An 18,929-nucleotide genomic window follows, 5' to 3' on the forward strand; every position below is an offset into this window, starting at 1 on the left:
CAGAGCGTACGGCTCTGAATGAGGGCCAAAGTCCATTGGCATGGAATGCCTGATGGTCTATATTAGTTTTTTTACAGACCCTTGAAATGAGTGCTGTACTGCACTATAGTATCCTGAGACAATGTAGATTTGATGATGTAGGAGTTGTGGATGTTGCAGTTAGCTTATGAGGCCAAAAACCAATGTGTTCAAAATTTTATTTATTCAAATAAATCACTGTAAGTTACTACAAGTAAATCGCTTATAATTAAGTCCTGATCAAATTTTATTTTTGTTTCCAATATATCACATGCAATATAATTTATTTAGGCTTCAGTTACACACTTAGCCAGTTCAGAGCATATACTCGTATAAGGAAAGTAGTGGATGTGTGCAAAGGAGGGGCTGTGTAATGGGATCCAGCAAACGTTCAGGGCTTTGTCTTATGTTTGTAGGGCTGGAACTGGTGTACCCTGTGACTCAGGTTTAGTCTGCCCTTCTTTCAGCTGGCACATGAGTGGCAGAGTACCCAGCACTTGCACATTGTAATGCCTCAGGCTGGTTCCTGTCTGTCTTCCTCATTGAAATTGATGCTTTGAACTAGCTTAGTTATGAGATCCTGCAGGAGCTGTGACCTCTGCTTTCCCACCTCTAGGACACTGCTGTGATCCACAGACTCCTGTGTATCATACTCCTGTGCCACCCGGTTAGTAATCAGTGAGAGCCCAAATACTCGCATCCCACAATGCTTTGCAACCACAACTTCTGGGGCTGTACTCATACCTGCAGGGAGAAGAGTATTAACTCAGGTTAGTATATTATAAAATAAGTATTTTATTGTAATTTGAGTCAGATCACCTTAAACCATATTTTTTGTGTTACAAGTCAACAGTTTAAAAAAGAAAAAAAAAAACAATTCATGCCGGAAATGGTCCCATTTTGTTGGATTTAATAAGAGATTTTGGAACTTCTAAGCAATATAATTATGCAATATTTGATTATAACTGCATTATGTTAGGAGACATCTCCCAAGCAGGTCCGGCGCTAGGTTTCTCAGCGCCCAGTGCTCTCCTGTGCTGCACTGTTGCCCCTAACCTCCCCCGCTTCAGGCTGTGCCGCTCCGGACGACGGCCCTGCTAGCCCGTGTTTTGAACCGCCACTGCTCTCCCAAAAACCCAAAATACAGGTTAGTGATCCTGGTTTTCCCTATTTTCTCTGAGTCCTGGTGAGAAGAAAAAAATGTTTTTGGTGTAGTTGAGTGGATTAGGGGAAGTAGTTCTTAATTTGACTGGATAAGTAGTGGAGGGTATGTCATAGGCCTGATTCTGAGATGGGAATAAAGCAAAAAAGAGAAGTAACTTACACCTTGGCAAAACCGTGCTGAACTGCATGTGTGGCAGATTTGTAATGTGCAGAGAGATTTATATTTGAAAAGTGTGTGTCCAAACAATTTCTGTGCAAAAATAAAGCTGTGCAGCATGCAAAACCAGCCAGCATTTCCAGCTCTGAAACTGTGGGTCCCCGATACCTGGTGCAGGCCATGCCCCCTCATGATGTCATGCAGAGGGGGTGGGGTCACATTCGCCGGGAATTATAGCAATGCCCGGAGCATCTTCAGGATGCTCTGGGGGGCTGTAAGGGCAGCGGTGTGCATGTTACAGTGGCACTGCTGCAGAGATCCTGGCGGCGGTACCCTGCTAGCCAGATGCAGGGACCGTGGCTGTGCTGCTCATAGGGTCCTACGCTCTGTGCAGCAGCACCACTCGCACAGTATTTATCCTGCTTGCAAAGACAATAAATGCACTTCCACCCCTTGCAGACCCCATGTGTCTACAATGTGGACACCATGTGGCTATTTATAGAAACTTGTTTCACCTGCTTTGTAGTATGTTGAAAAAAGTTATTAGGCCACTAAATGTTCTGAATCCGATAAAAAAACAGTCTGATTGGGCATCCAATCAGGAGTAGTTTTTCATAGGACTGCTCCTGATTGGCTGCCATTTATAAGCTATTATTGGCTTTGCAATCTTAACTCATCTGCGTTGGGGAAGCTCAATGAGTCAGATTTTTTTTTTTTCCCTTAAACTACTTTGCTTCAAGAAAGACCAACTAAACTACAGAAAATATAGGGGAACCTGAAAATAATAAGAAAAGTAAGGTGGCAAAAAAAGTTTATCACAAAGTTGGGGGAAATATAATTATTATTTTAATTGTTAAGGGGACAATAGTATTTTTAAGGTATAGGAGGAACAAATAAATTTAACTTAACACACACACACATACATACACATAAATACAGTATATACTTTTTATGTAAGACACACACACTGGGTGTGTTATGTTTGGTTAGTGACTTATGGTAAATTAAGCTGTTGCAGAAAGGTAGGCAAATTGATAAAATATTTCCATCTACTCTGACTTATTATAACCCCCTACAATTTCTGAAGCCAACAACATGTGTTTATGTATCCTGCAGCTTTGGGCTGACCGGCAATAGACCTTTTTTATCCTATATACAGTAGGATGAACCTGTCATAAAGGGTCATTGATCATTTAACCTGCAAAATGTTTTTCAAACTCAGCCTTGAAACATCAAAGCATTTACATAGGAGAGTAGGGTCATTACATGTCAAGTGGATCAATTTTGAAGATCGTCCCCACCTGCTAATTGTGCACTTTGGAGTCGGCGACAGTTGCAACCAACCGCAGTTTAAAGGGCCATAGTTTTGCTACTATTGCATATTGTTAACTAACATTTTTCCAAAATCAGTCTGACATACAGTATATGCCAACCTTCATGTAACATTTTATCAGAATTGAAGATGGTCAGGTGGGAAGCCCTGGTCCACTTGACATGGAATGACTCAGTATTTATGTGAGTGGTTGTGTTTGTATTAGACATGCTGTACCAGTTACCAGCGACTTATAGGTGATTTGACTATTAGGCGTGAATTAAATGTTCAGCTTCTTAACAGAATTTGGTTTGTATCTAAAATGGAGTATATAAATAGTACCCAAAACAACACTGTGGAAAAGTTTCACCCAGTTTAGTTACCTTGGTATAGTACTCATAGCGCAACCCTTCCTGGCCTCGCTTGACCATATATTCTCTGTTCCTACCATCTTCTTTACTTATCCTTACTGGTGACCTCTCCCCGCTCTTTCTCTGTCCTCTTCGCCCCCCAACTCGCAACCCCCGTCTGATTCTTACTCTTTTTTTTTTTTTTTCTTTCTGATCTTCCCTCCTCCTTAGCTCCACCCAGTCTCTTTCTGTTATAACATCTACCCCAACCTCTCGGACTGCAGGGCGTATACATATAAGACTCAGGAGCTTATTCAGACCTGGTCGTTAGCTCTACGAGCTCGCAACCCGGTTGATGTTGCTCCAGTGCGCATGCGCGAGACCCGGCTAACGACGAATGATCCGTTGTTAGGGGTCTCGTAGCAGACGGGGCGAGCTGTCGATGTTGAGTGACAGCTCGCTCCGTTTGCTGGGCGGGCCGGGGGCGTGCCCGACCAAACGGAGGCATGCCTCTCGGAACGCTTGCCGTTTGGGGGCGGCCCCATTGACATCATCAGTGATGTCAGTGGGGAGCTTCCTGCACTAACAGAGCAGGAAGCTCCCTGGGGCTTAAAGTTGACGAGACCCTACCTTAGGGCCTCGTCGTTAGCCCCGATGGTCTTGACCATCGCGACCATCACCCTTAGCGGTCGTTAGAGCTTTGGGTGTTAACCCACAGCCTAACGACTGACATGGAGGCGGCCGTTCAGGATGCAAGCGGCCGCCCTGTTTCAGAACGACCACTTGCATCCTACGACCGCCTCTGAATGAGGCCCTCACTCCCTCCATCATTCGAAATCTCATTTGCAATCCTCCTCATACCTCAAGACCATATGGGGATCTAGCTCTCCTAGTCCACACACACACACCTTCTACCTCTTTCCTGTTTGTCTCTCTATAGGGCCTACCTGCACCATACTGTCTCTCCATAAATATACATGATGACTTTACTGGTTATACCTATTGCTATTTGTGACCTCCCGTATTATGCTTTTAGTAACTCACCTAGGTTCCAAACTGTACTGAATACTCCTATTCTCAAGTTTACATTCTACACTAGTAATTTGATTTGCTTTTAACAGTCTACAAGTGACTTGGCTACATATTATCTATACTTTCCTATCATTTGCTGTAATGTATATGAAATGTGTACTGTGTTTTTCAGGGAATCGGTATGAAATACCGATGAACGGGATGCCGGCTGTCAGTACACAGACAGCGGCATCCCAATGGCTCAAATACCAACAGGGGAATGGTAAGTAATGTTCCCCTGTCCTATTTACCCCCTAACCCTCCTTTTCTGCACCTTTATCCTAACCCTCCCGGTAAATGCCTAAACATAACCCTCCCCCCTTAGTGCCTAACCCTAACTCTCCCCCCTTAGTGCCTAACCCTAACCCCACCGGTGGTGCCTGAACCTAACTCCCCCTGCCCGGAGCCCAACCCTAACCTCCCCCCTCCCGCAGCCTAACCCGAAGTCTAAAACCTAACTCTCACCCCTTCCCTGCGGCTGATACATACCTTTCCCCGGAGTCCTTACAGTCGTGATGTCATCTGCCGGGATGTTGGTTTCGGCATCCTGAGTCATGTCTGTATTTCGGCACCGGTGTTGTCTCGACGATCGGGATTCCAGTGCCGGGGTTTCGGCAGACGGCATCCCCGTTGTCGGGATCTTATCGGCATCCCGTTTTTCAGCACCTTTGTGCTCACAGTGAAGCTACACCTTTTGTTATATTCTTGGTGCGCCTACTCATGTTATTTCCATGTGGAAGGAGGGACATTTGCTACCTATGCGGCATTGGTACATCTCACGTTTTCAGCCAACTCTGCATAGATTGCAAAATGCTCATTTTTTTATTTTGTACATTTTATGCTGGTGCTTAGATGCAAATTGCGCCCAACCCTTAATGAGGTCCAGTGTGCTTTGAAAAATGTCATTGTTTGGTAACGCTAAGCATCTGTGCAATTTTGATAGGCAAGATGATGCCTTTTGCAGAGGAGCACAGGATTAATTGCTTTTACTACCGATGAGGGTTCAGAGCATTCCCTATACATGTTGATGTGAGCTTGGCATCACTATATTGTAAAAGTCTCATATTTTAATTAATGGAGTATAAGGGTTAAAGATGGGGTCAATGCATTCCCCATTGTGCCCACTGACAAAGTGCATTGTGCAGAACAAAGGGACATGATTTTATTACTACCTTAAAGGTAATGTTCTCAGCTACATTCATTAAGTGCATTATCATCAAGTGGATTATCCAGTGCTAATGTTGCAATTTATTTGTTGATGCAATTGTGGCATTTGAAATAAAGATAGCTCAGCGCTAGGGTCAAACAATTTTGTAAGAAATAATTAACGTTCACTTTAATAAGGGGTGGGTGGTGTATTTAAACTAGGGGCCTCATTGAACGCAAATTCCTGATAGTCTTGAATCTGCGCGTGCACAGGACCAGTTCTGCACATGTGCAGTAATGGGTCCCGCGTGATCGGGCACAGAGTGGCAGCAGACTGTTAGTGATTGACAGTGTTCTGCCATTAGTGGGTGGGGAGGGGGCGGCGACGACGGCGGCCTCCTTTTTCCAAATGGAGGTATGTCATCGCGATTGGGGGGGAGGGAAGAGGCTAGGATCTCCCTCGTTAGACGGAGATTTCCTGGCTTCATTTGGACATCTGCAATGGCTGGCCTGTGTGACCCCATGGTCACTCAGCCAGCTGAGGATCACGCAGATGATCCAATGCTGCGTCTGTGGACGCAGCTCGGATCATTAATGATGCAGGAGGCATGATGCCTCCTGCTGCATTAACATAATAGCAAGGAAGGAATTGGAAAGCTGCCTGCGAGCAGCTTTGCAATTCCGTCCAGTGCTGAATCACCCTCTTTATACTCCTTGCAAACTACAGTCATAAACCTCCAGGTGCATGGAGGCAGGCAAATGCTTGTTTATGCATTAACACAGCAACACAAATAGGAAAACCAGGTACTACCACTCACTTTAATTCACATCACTCACCCACAGCATCCGCACCCATCATATGCAGAAATCTGGCTTCTGCTACTGACTCAAAGTTTGGCCCCCCAACCATGCAGTAGACCCCCTCATGGGTGTGCTCTGCCTGCCCAAGCCTGCTGGCGATTTCCAGGGCAGCGGAACGCAAGTCACAATCATATATATCCCAGAGGGAGGGGAACCGGGGACCAAATCTGCAAGACAATAACACAGGACATTGCACCATTATAAACTTGTGATACACTGCAAATCACCACACCATTCAAGGCCTACAGAACATCTCACCGTTGTAAACTTGTTATACCCTTGTCACACTATAGTAATGAAACCTGCAAAGCCCTTCCCAATAAAAAATCATGTCTACTTCAACATTACTTTAGCTACTCTTCTGACAACATGGCTGTGTATCTCACCAGTATACGACATGTGATACTAACAATATACATATTCCACATTAGAGCAGAGCTAGACAAGCTGTGGTTTTCAGCTGCTGTACAACTGTATGGTTCCTCAACGTCTGAAGAACTATAGAGCTTGGCCTTTGTTAAAACAAGACAAATACTATGTACAAGAGAATTTTTCTCTACTCTCACCTGTCATCATTTGGACCTCGTAGAGGGTTCAAGGCAGCCAAACCCGGCATATTGATATGATCTCTGATTATCATAAGGTCACCTGGCTTGTACGTTTTACAAAGTGATCCTGCGGCATTTGTTATTATCAGAACCTTGACCCCCAGCAGCATAAACACTCTGATCGGGAAAGTGACCTAGAGACATGAGCGGAATGTGAAAGATTGGTGGGACAAAGGTCTGCTATGTAAAGGGGAAAGTTGGGAGTTTATTCACTGGCAAATAGCAGAAGAAACACAGTATTCAGAACAAGACATACCGAACAGCTTTACATACTGTACTATTCCATACATGTAGGGCCAAATGTAATAGGGTGAGAGTTTAGAAAATGTGAGAGTTTAGCAGTAAACTCTCACATTGGTTGAATTTTATCTTCAAAATGGGAAAACACCTGGATGAGAGCTTAAATCTTGAGAGTTTTTTTAAATCTAAAAAGATGCGAGTTTTCATGTTCTCACTCTATTACATTGGCCGAGTTTAAAAAGTGTGAGTTTTACTGCTAAACTATCACATTTTCTAAACTCTCACCCTATTACATTTGAGTATGCAGTCGGGAAGCCGGCGGACCTAATCCCGACAGCCGGCTTCCCGACTGCTTTATCTCGATGAGGGTTAAATGACAGGCGTCTAAATCTAGATGCCTGTCATTTTACTGACGCCGGGAGACCGACGCCCGGCATTCCGATCGAAGTGATGCCGGGCTCCACTGCGGACAGCCGCGGGGGGGGAGGGTAAGGGGGGTGCCTAACCCTAAGCTCCCGGGGGGATTTAGGGTTAGGCACCCCCCTGGGAGGTTAGGGTTAGGCTACGGGGAGGAGGGTTAGGGCTAGGCACCCCCGGGGGAGACTTAGGATTAGGCACCCCCCCCCCGGGGGACTTAGGTTTAGGCGGCGGGGAAGGGGGGTTTAGGTTTAGGCACTGGGGGGGAAGGTTAGGGTTAGGCACCCTAAAGGAGGGATAGGGTAGGGGTTAGAAATAGGTTAGCTAATACTTACCTTTGACGATCGGGATTCCCTCCTCTGCCGGCCTCCTGGTGTCGGGATTCCAACCGCCGGGCAGGGGTCCGGCGGTAAATCATACTGCTTCCTTACATTTGACCCATAGAGTCAGAGCAGACACTGAGAATTACTCCCATTTTACAGTGGGAAGTGGGACTGTGCAGTTATTCAAACACAGAATAAGAGCAGATACTGAAAATTACATCCACCATGCAGAACAAGAGAAGTGGTATTATACATTTGTTAATACATAAAGAATAAGAGCAGATATTTAGAATTAGAAAAAACTAAGCCAATATCCAGACTTGACTAGGGTAATAGATATATGGTAGATACTGTTGCAATCAGAGACATAGCTGCCTGCACGCAGAAAATAGAGTTGAATGCACTCTTAAGATTGAATGGGTTTAAAAGAAACTGAATGATGATAACCAAGATGTCGCACACAGTTGGTGAGTTTATTAAAAGGACACATGACATTTCCTACTTTCCACAGTGAATGTCCTTCATAAACATGGAAACGGCCTTTCATGCAGACACATGACTTGCCCTGCAGAGCACCAAACACTAACTGTCCGGAGTGTCCAGCCACTGGAATGAAATTCATAAATGTATATGTTAATACACTGGATTCCTAATGCGGTTTAATATATTGCTCCAATATTTATTCCTACACCGATTTAAACAGAAAGAGCTCTACTGTAAATGCATATTCCTAAGTCATAATAATTATCCATTTAACCATGTACTGTACAAAAGTTACCCCCTAAATGTAAGTAAGTGCTGCCCATTGTGATATATACCAGTGCTTGCTGGAAAGTGGGGAATCTGGCTGTAATCAAAAGTTTTTGGGTTGCTCAAAGTATCCGCAAGAAGCCCCAGGCCAGAGCCACAGATGATGGCAATATCTGAGGGAGACTGCACACGGTCCAAGAGCCAGCGAGCTGTCTCCTCACAGGCTTCATATCTGTGAAGTCAGAAAATGCGAGAGTTAGCAGGTCCAGTACAGGGAATAGAAACATAGGTGTGACAATAGAGGCTTGTATGATCATGGAAAGAGCAGGTGAATATCAACAACATGGCAGAAAGGCAAAAGGAATTCTGAGGAAGGAGAACATTTGTTGAAACTTTGACCCTGAAAATAATTGATGAATTGAAAGCCAAATACAAATAGGGAACCTGTTACTGTTATCTTCCCTTTGCTGTAGATACCCTGATGGATTAATCAGAGGGTCAACCTGTGGACCCTGAAAAATTAATTATTTTTAAGTGGGTGGATAACAATAGCATGTCAGAGTGACCATTTGTAAAGCAGCTTTACAAGTCTACCCTATCAAAATATGGTAAGGCCAGTGATCTGGCTGTGCAATAAATGGATGATATATGATATCTCTCAAATATGGGGTACCGTTGTATACATGTCCATGATTACATATTATGGGTTCTAGAAAAGGTAAAGTGCGTTCACCACCAGTTTTAACTGAAAATCAGTACACAAAGCATTCTCTGTTGGTAGCATCCAGCTATATTGTTTGTAAATGAATGGGCGCCCAGCAACTGTTACTAGAAGTAGAGGTCGCCTTTGACAGCCTAGTTCGGGCAGTGCACACACAAAACGCCATTGCCATTTAGCAGCTGATATATATAGTATATATTGGTGAAGTTAAAAAAAGCTTGGCTTTAAGGGCTGCCCGTTGGAGATTCCTGTGTAATTTTTTTTTTAAATATAGTCAATAGTGTTCTCTGGATTTGCGTATAGGTTGGTAGATTTAGTTACTAGGCAATTGTTTTATGCGTGTGCAATGCTGTTGGAAGACTGATATATTTAGTTATTTTTTGGTACTTGTCACTAGCCATTAGTGGTAAACCAGCAGGAGCAAATTGTGCTTACATCAGACTATTAGGCATGTGCTCTGTCTGCTAGCAGGACTTAAACACAAACATGCAGAAGTAAGTAATCAAAGTATAAGTAGCTTTTGTTCTGTTCTTGGAATCTACAGTATACTGTATATGAGAATATCTGTAGTATGTAACTGTATGTATCTGTCTAGTTGGATCAGAGAAATGGTCTTCAGAGTTAGTAAACTACCTGCAAAATATTAGTGAACTTTCTAAAAGACTAATTACACTTTACTGCATAATACCGGCTTTATAGTTAATTTTAAGTTCTGTTTTATCATAAAATAATGTACTCTTGCACCAGAATGAGTCATCCTTGTAGGACACTTACTTGAGATCTTCTTTGCTGTGCATGAGTTCTTTCTCTCCCATTGTTTGTGGAATGAGTCCACATATGACTGATCCAGCAATATAAGGATGTATAATATTGCCTGAGGCTGCAGTTAATCATTTGCATGGGACAGGCATAGGGTTTGGGTGGGTGGTACAGTAACTTTGGATTGATCATAGAATGTAACAGTGCAAATAGCTGCTTATTTCACTGATAAGCCATTTAGCAACCATACCCTGGTAGTACCGTTAGAGAAGATGTGCTAGCAGTGGCGAGTTTGACATTGAAAATGTCAACAATGAGAACTGGGACAGTGACTTAGAACCTGGCATGACGACTTGCTAATAATGCTATTTAAAGCATTCTAACAGTGTCAGCTTTACAACTAGTATTAGTACACTAATTTAGTATTCCAGTCAGGGGTGTACCTAGAACTTTGTGGGGGTTGGGTACGGGAAGCTGACGCTTGGGTTCCCGGACGGTCAGAATCCCGACACCGGCATTCCGACAGGGTTAGGATACCGACACCTGTCGGCTGGTATCCTAACTCTCCCCTGTGCCTAAACCTATCCTCCCCCCTAGTGCCCAAACCTAACCTCCACCTCCCTGCATTCTAAACCTAAACCTCCCCCCCTTAGTCTAACCCTAACGCTAACCTTGCTACTTACATTCGGGATTCTGATGCTGGCATTCTGAGCGTGGAATTCCTGCGGTTGGAATTATAACCGCATCCCCTTTGTGGGACCCATAGCAAAATCTTGTGCAGGTTTAGTCTCCCATATCCAAATATTCCGAAATACGGAATATTTTTAGTATGACTGAGATACTGAAATCTTTGCTCTCTGATGGTTCAACATACACAAACTTTGTTTAAGGCACAAAATTATTAAAAATATAGTATAAAATAACCTTCAGGCTGTGTGTATATAAAAAATAAAAGCACTCTGGACCTGATTCAGACCCGCTAGCTAGGCTGCGGTCGCATGTAGCCTGCCGATGTTTGCAATGTCGCATGCGTATGTCGCAGTGCGCGTGCGCGAACTAGTCCATGTGATCGGGAACTGTTCACTCGCAGCGCATAGCCACCTCGCTAGAATGAGTGACAGGACAAGCCGTTTATGGGTGGCGGCGGGATGGTCGCTGAAAACGGGGGTGTGGTGGTGCGAACGCAGGCGTGTCTGAGCGTCTTAACGCCGTTTCAGAGGTGTGCATAATTAAGACGTAGCGTCCTAATACACGTCACATGGCTGAATTACACACTGAAACACTCGCAGTGCATGCGGTAGGATATGGTCAGCCACAAGTGCTGCGTATGGGTCCGATGTTACTGATTGTTGCATACACTTTCTGGAGATGACGTGGGAAAGTGGGCATCTTAAGATAGGCTGGTGGGCGTCTATATACACACCGCGATTGCACTCCAAGACATAGTGGGCGTGTTAATGCCTTGTCGTGTGATCGCGGGATTTGCATACTTTGGCTGCGTGCAAACGCATCTAGTGAGCGGGTCTGAATCAGGCCCTCCGAGTTTAGATTTGGGTCCCATTCCCAAGATATTTCATTACTGTATGCAAATATTCCAAAATACATAATATTCCAATATCCATAATACCCCTGGTCCCAAGTATTTTGGATATGGGAGACTCAAGTATGCCCCTTCCCCCCAACCCTTTGAAACTCGTGGAACATTAAATAAGATTTTAAAATTGCCAAGGCACACCATCAGTTTTTTTTTAAATCAAATATAACATATTAAATATATGTTGATATTTGTTATTATATGTTATATTTGTTATTTTTATTTCTACTCATTTTAATGGAAATCATTTCTTTACTCACATAAGAATATCAGTGGGAAACCTGTACTTGGTGATGTCTCATGTCCAAGGTCAGATGGTTGACAAACACTGGCCCCCGCAGTAATAAAGAATTGTCCCCCACAGTACTTACACACACTTTGGCCCCCACAGTAATTACACATATTGTCCCCCACAACAATAAAATAGATAAAATTACACTGGCCCCTTCTTGTGAGTCAGTAGCTCTAAAGGAACTTCAGTTTTCCTCTCTCTCCCTTAGTGGTGGGAGTTTATGTAGAGGGAGTGTGGGAGCCTTTCTCTGTCATGGAGCATTGAGGAGCGGGGAGCAGCCCTTGGTGGGCGGGTAGGAAAGCGACGTGGCGTGCATGACGTATGTGTCATAGGTCATAGGCGGCGGCAGTAGGGTCACGCCCAGGCAGTGGTAACAGCTGAGCATGGTGGGTGGTTCAAAGCAGTGGGTGTGCCCCCCTCCCTAAGGCTCCCCCCCCCCTCCTTCCCTAGTACAGTTAGCGCGGCCAATGTTACACACTGACCCTGTGCTGGGGATAGGGCACATATGAGCCTGACCAGCGTGTCCCTTGTTCCAAGTGGTCCAATCCGTGCATGCTGGGTGCAGGAGGAACGGTGGGCCGGGGAGGAAGCCTGGTAGCAGCCACACCCCTTGCACCTACGGTAGTTACACCACTGGTTCCAGTGTTCTGTTTTTGGAGCAGAGCAGCACCATATGTAAAATTTACTAATATAATGTGGCTCTGCTTAGAAACAGCTATGTGGCTCTAGAAGTTAGTTAGTCTCCGCTGAGATGATGGAGGAATTTTGGCACAGGGGAGAGAGCAGCATACCAGGTGGCTTGGTAATAAGTAATCTGAATACCAATGTGTTCACACTACCTCCAGCCAGACCCCTCTTCTGGTCATGTCACCCACTGGACAGCTGTGCAGAGTGGCTATCCGGAGGCAATATGGAGAGAAGACGGGAAATGCGCTGTTCTTTTCTCTGTATTTATATTAGCAATATATTTTTCTCTATATATTTACTTTATCGGGTTGTGTGTACTCTCCTGCAGCCCATAGAAGCAGGAGGGAGAGCAGTGGGACACAATCCTCTTCTAATTGGATATGCTGTATGACCTTCCTGCAGTGTGCAAAGGAGGTCACGTAACGTGGAAGCCGCCCAACATATTCCTTTACCGTCTTATAAAGCAGAGTGGAGCACAGATCTGGGAGGGGCAGGCAAAGCTTCACTGGCAGTCCCATGGTCCACCATTTGCCCTCCACTGATGTAAGCAAATCAGTTAAATTGATCTAAAGGTGGACAATTTCTGTAAGTAGTCTGTTCATGTTTCAGTTTGATTATATAGGATTATATAAAGCAACATCAATACAGAATTGTTCTCAATGTAAGATCTTGAAGCACACCTAAATGTGTGCACAATACAAATAATAGGAAATGGCAGTTATTTACCAGCAGAAGCATCGTTCACTTGGAGCACTGTACAATATATATTTTTATATTTTCTATTTATTTCGCATTGTACTCTGGGCCTGATTCAGACCCGCTCGCAAGTGCTATGCGCTCGCGAGCGGGTCGATGTTTGGCCACTGTGCATGCGCACGCCGGAGCCGGCTCCGACATGCGCGAGAGCTGGCTAGCGACGGGCGCTCCGTCGCTACGGGTCTCACACCAAAGCGGGGCAGCTGTCGATGGTGATTGACAGCTTGCCCCGTTTTGGAGGCGGGCGGGGGGGGGGGGGTGGCTGGGCAAATGGAGGCGTTCCTGCAGGAACGCCTGTCGTTTGCAGGCGGCCCTACTGACATCACTCGTGATGTCAGTAAGTGGACTTCCTGCTCTATTAGAGCAGGAAGTCCACTGGAGCTTGCGGCCATGAGACCCTACCACAAGGGTCTCGTCACAAGCCCGATGGTCGCGATGGTCTTGACCATCGCGACCAGCTGGCCGCTCGCATAAGCTGTGGGTGGTCACCCACAACTATGCGAGCGGCCAGGAGGCCGTCTTTAAAAAAAAAAAAAAGTGACGCCCTAATTCAGAGTGAGCGCTCTCAAAGAGCGTCCGGCTCTGAATCAGGCCCTCTGTCTCCATGTTTAGGTTGCTATTATCAGTATCCTTATGTTTGGACGTTTGCACGTCACCGCTTCTCTTGTTCAGTATTTTGTAGTATAGAAGAGGGTTACAGTGCTACAACCTTTTGGTGGTGTTGGTTAGTGTTGTTTACTTATAGTCTGTGATGTAATGTGTGTTGCTATTTTTTTGTATTTGAGTTAATTTGCGTGTTTGGGGAGCATGGCTGAGAAGCAGAGGAGAGCGGCAGCACCCTTCCAGAGCTCTGTGCCTTGGGGGGATTTTATAGATCATTCGGCAGCCCTCCCTCCCTACTCCTGCCCAAATCCAACACCGAAGTGCCCCACCTGACGCTGTTTACTTTGGAGAGCGACAGACACCGCTCCCGAGGAGGAACAGTAAAGCATCCTGAGACCATTCATGTGTGGGGTTGCTTCTCAGCCAAGCGAGTGGACTCACTCACAATTTTGCCTAAGAACACAGCCATGAATAAAGAATGGTACCAAAGCACCCTCCAAGAGCAACTTCTCCCAACCATCCAAGAACAGTTTGGTGACGAACAATGCATGATGGAGCACCTTGCCATAAGGCAAAAGTAATAACTAAGTGGCTCAGGGAACAAAATATCAAAATTTTGGGTCCATGGCCAGGAAACTCCCCAGACCTTAATCCCATTGTGAATTTGTGGTCAATCCTCAAGAGGCGGGTGGACAAACAAAAACCCACAACTTCAGACAAACTCCAAGCATTGATTAGGCAAGAATGGGTGGCCATCAGTCAGTATCTGGCCCAGAAGTTGATTGATAGCATGCCAGGGCGAATTGCAGAGGTCTTGAAAAAGAAGGGTCAACACTGCAAATATTGAGACTCTGCATAAAATTTATGTAATTGTCAATAAAAGCCTTTGACATTCATGAAATGCTTGTAATTTTACTTCAGTATACCATAGTAACATCTGACAAAAAGGTCTAAAAACACTGAGGCAGAAAACTTTGTAAAAACCAATACTTGTGTCATTCTCAAAACTTTTGGCCATGGCTGTACATAGTGCATTCCTACTTATCAATTTACTCAGGGCATGGAGAAATTCTTAATGGCCCCTAACCCAGGAAAAAACCACAGAAACAAATCGGGTAAACGTGGAGATATTGCTATCCCTGCAGAGTCTTCATCGCTAGTCGAAATGTCATCTCAGCCTTCTCAGACGTCCTCTATGAGTACCACCACCTCACCACTCTCCACCCTGCCCCAATCAGATGCTCCCCCTGAAGACATGTTGAGAGCGATTAAAGATACGATGGCCCCAATCATGCAACAGAAAGCCGCTACGTTTGCGGCAGCTCTGAAAGAGGTGACAGCCCAACTGGAATCCACCGATTTACAAATGGTATCTAACAAACGGAAGATTGGTGAGCATGAACAAGATATCTTTGAATTGAAACAACAGGGGCCCTGACCTTATCAAATTCCTATACTCTGATCTACCACAGATTTTGGGGGTTGCTGATGTTATGCCTGACTTTACTGTTGAACAGTTTAGGATCTTCCTCCGATTCCTCCTGCCCATGCACTCTGATATTTTGCTGCTTGAACTCTGACTTTATGGACTGCTGCTCATAAACTGGGCCGGATCATGTGGAATAACCATCGCCTGCTCATTTTTCAAGACTTTGGCCGAGGTCACTAGGGCCCGTGAGGAGATGAGTCCTATCTGCTCTAAGCTTGTCCAGACACAGAGGAAATTTGCTCTTCTTTATCCTGCTAAGCTCAGAATCTTCCAAGGTAAAGACTTTAAACACTTTACTGTGCCCTCCGATTCCTTAATGCTTGGAAGAGGAGGAGGAAGAGCGCATGGCTATTCATGACTGATAGTCTTCCTTGATATACCTGCTAAGTATAATTTTCGATTTATTATATTGTCAGATCTTTGCACTGGACTCTCAGATACTATTCTGCTCTAATACGGTTAATACTCTAATTCTGTTATGCGCGTTTTCCAATGATGATATCTCTATATGGCTGCACTGTTATATTACTACCCTGGGATATCATTGTTGGAATTCTGTAGCATATTTAAAATTGGTATAATTTTAGCTGATTTTTCTCTTTAGATTTTTGTGCTATTGTAGTGCTTTTCATTTTAGCAATATTCCGGCATATTGTTATTGTTTTTTTTCTTGATATTGATATGCCTATTTGTACCCTTCTTTCTGGTACTCTATCTATTTTAATCAACATTATTGGGGGGGGAGTGGCTCTTCCTTTTTCTCGCATGTTTCTAAATGTACTCATACCGTGGATTATTTTTCCCACAACGCAAAGTAGGTATAAATTTTTTGCTAAAACACTTGCACCTTACAGACCCCTGGCGACTCCACCATCTGCTCGATAAAGATTATGCATTTTATTCAGCAACGCACAAAACCTATTCTAGAATAGACTACAGTTTACTTTCTTCCCGATTAGTCACTGCCGCTTTCCCCTCTCATATCGAATCCTTATGCCTTACGGATCATGCATTAATTTGGGCAGAAGCTGTGTGAGAGCGCAGCTTAGCATCCGGGTCTGAATGAGCTCCACAGTTCTGTCTCCAACATACAGTAAGAAAGGTTTTAGCGGTCTTATTTGATCCTGGATTGCGACTCTGTTCTTATCAGGAACGTCAAGCTAAATATGATCTACCACATTAACAATTTTTTCTATATTTACCAACTAGATACTATATTTTTAGTAAGATACCCCCTAGCACCAACTGTCTACATGCTAGTGATTGTGCATTTCGATCTATGCTCATACTTTGTGCTTCTATAAAATTTAAACTGAGATTCCTCTATGCTGATCTGTTGCCGTCAAATACAGATCAACTCTGGGCCGGCGTTTGGAAGGCCTGGTCTAATGATGTTCCTGTTTTTGAGCATCTGAAGATCTCTTTTCTACTTCAGGGTCCATAGGGTATCCACAGGATACCTTGGGGGTATAGGTGTGACGTCAGTCGCAGGGCACCAAAGAGTTAAGCTTTCAGCCTCCCAGGATGCACTAGGTCCCCCTCCTATACCCCGCCCCCGGGCCAAGGCACCTCAGTTTAGTTTGGTGCCCGGCCGGAGTCGGGTGCACCTGTTGGAGTGGGGGCTAGAAGAGCCCCTGAAGCTTATTCTTCATGCAGCTGTGGCTGCACATCTGGATGAACAGCATGGACAGTCAGTCCTGACGTCCATGCTGTCTTCCCTACACCCCGCCGGTACCAGAACGTCGGTACTGATCCGGGGATGCTGGTGGGCGTCTGGGGTCACAGCTAGCGGTGACCCCAGATGCTCCGGACCATGGCCGGATTCAAGGGGGACAGAGGTAAGCAGCGGGGTCCCGCGGTGGGTCCCCGCTGATCACATGGTCCTAAGTCCCCAGGCAGGGGGCTCCCTGGGGACTGGCTGCAGCGTGGAGCCAGGCGACCAACCTGCGCTTCCACTACCCCCTGGGACAGCGGACCGCAGCAGAGCGGTAGCGCTGCGGCGTCCCAGGGGTTAAATGCATGCCAGGGGAGCGCGCCTTCCCTGTCTCACAGCCGGCGCCTCCCCCGCTGCACACAGCCCTCTCTGCATGCTGCCGACTGGTCCTGTGGCAGCGCTCCTCCCCCAGGCCAGCCTCCTCTCTGCTCCTCGGCGGCCATCTTCTCCAGAACGCATGGTGAACGCTGCTGGAAGCGCTGGACGGAAGCATCGTGGTCTGGGTCCCCCCGCATACCTCTCCTCCGCTGTGGTCAGGTCTGTGTATGCAGCGCTGTGTCCTACCAGGCCCTGTGTCTGTGTAGTTGAGTGATCAGCGCTGTTAGTGCAGGAATTGTTATTTTTCTGCATTGTATGTGACTGTGCTAGCGCTGCTGCCTGTAATCTTTTCTTCTCTAAACTGTCAGCTTTATTACTGTCCCTGTTCTTTCTGCTAAAGCCCTTGCGGTGCGGTGCTGCAGGGTGGTCTCTCGCCTATTTAATACTTAATTGGTGAGAGAGGTCACATACGTGGTGCCATCATGTCTGAAAGTGATTTTCCCCTCCGGCTACAGTGTACCACGTGCAAAGTACCGTTAGCGGAGGGGGAGGGTAGCGCGGAGGGCCTTTGCCGGCAGTGTTTGTCCATGGCGCGGCCTATTACGGTTACAGCACCGGTACAGGAGCCGCCCTGGGCTTGTTTCGCTCAGGCGTTAACAGCTTTAGTGGGCCAGTTAGCTCCGCAGCCCGCGTTTACTCCGATGGGTTTGTCCCAGCAGTCTGTGGTGTCGTCACCCATGCAGGGGTTCCCACGACAATTGGTGGTACCCCACAGTCTCCCTATTTCCCCGCTCCCGGGTTCTCAGGAGCCAGCGTGGGTTAACTCCCTGACAAGTTCTGTACAGCACTTGTCGGATGTGTTGCAAGGGGAGTCTGTGATGCGGTCTCATAAAAGGCCGGTGGCGTCTCTGTCCGCTCCTTATGAGGATGACGAAGGGACGTCTGATGATGGGGAGATTCTAGATCCTTACGATCAGGAACCTCTCCATACTAAGGACGCTGATGCTAAGTCCAAAGTATATATTCCTGGACTTATTCGGGCGGTCCGCACAGCCTTGGTGATTGAGGACGAAGTTCCCCCAGCGGCTAAATCTAAGTATGCCTTTTTCAAAGATGTGAAGGGCGATGCCACAGTCTTTCCTCTTTCGGGTCAGTTGGTGGACCATTTAGAGGAGGCGTGGAAACAACCTGGCAAAAGATACCAGCCGCAGAGACGCCTGGCGGTGGCTTATCCGTTCGCGGATAATTATTTTGCTAAGTGGGAATCCCCTCCACAGGTGGATTCTCACGTGACCCGTCTTGTCCGTAGTGCCACATTGCCGATGACATCCATGTCCTCCCTTAAGGATGCTACGGACCGCAAGGTAGAAATCTGCCTGAAGTCCGCTTATTCCCTTGCAGGGGGGGCAGCACGGCCGGCTATGGCCATTTGCTGGGTTGCCAGAGCGATGGAGCGCTGGGCGGATTCATTAGAGGCTTCTTTTGAATCCGACTGTCCGGCCGATCAGGCGGAGTTGATTGGCAATCTCCGTGATTCGGCCACCTACATCAACGAGGCGGCTCTAGACATTAGTACTCT

At 46.0% G+C, this 18,929-nt stretch overlaps 1 protein-coding gene across 1 annotated transcript; it reads right to left on the reverse strand.

Annotated features, from left to right (window-relative positions):
- Nucleotides 1-298: 298 nt before the first annotated feature.
- Nucleotides 299-9,992, reverse strand: LOC148534282 (purine nucleoside phosphorylase-like). The gene is made up of 6 exons (XM_088467158.1): nucleotides 9,913-9,992; nucleotides 8,486-8,649; nucleotides 8,170-8,273; nucleotides 6,646-6,821; nucleotides 6,056-6,246; nucleotides 299-762 (listed from the first exon to the last, which is right to left on the reverse strand). The coding sequence occupies exons 1-6, from the start codon at nucleotides 9,951-9,953 to the stop codon at nucleotides 533-535; spliced, it is 906 nt and encodes a 301-aa protein (XP_088323284.1). The 5' UTR covers nucleotides 9,954-9,992; the 3' UTR covers nucleotides 299-532.
- Between the last annotated feature and the right edge of the window lie 8,937 nt (nucleotides 9,993-18,929).

This window comes from Taudactylus pleione, unplaced genomic scaffold, assembly GCF_031769625.1.
Source record: "Taudactylus pleione unplaced genomic scaffold, aTauple2 ptg000069l, whole genome shotgun sequence".
NCBI classification, from domain to species: domain Eukaryota; kingdom Metazoa; phylum Chordata; class Amphibia; order Anura; family Myobatrachidae; genus Taudactylus; species Taudactylus pleione.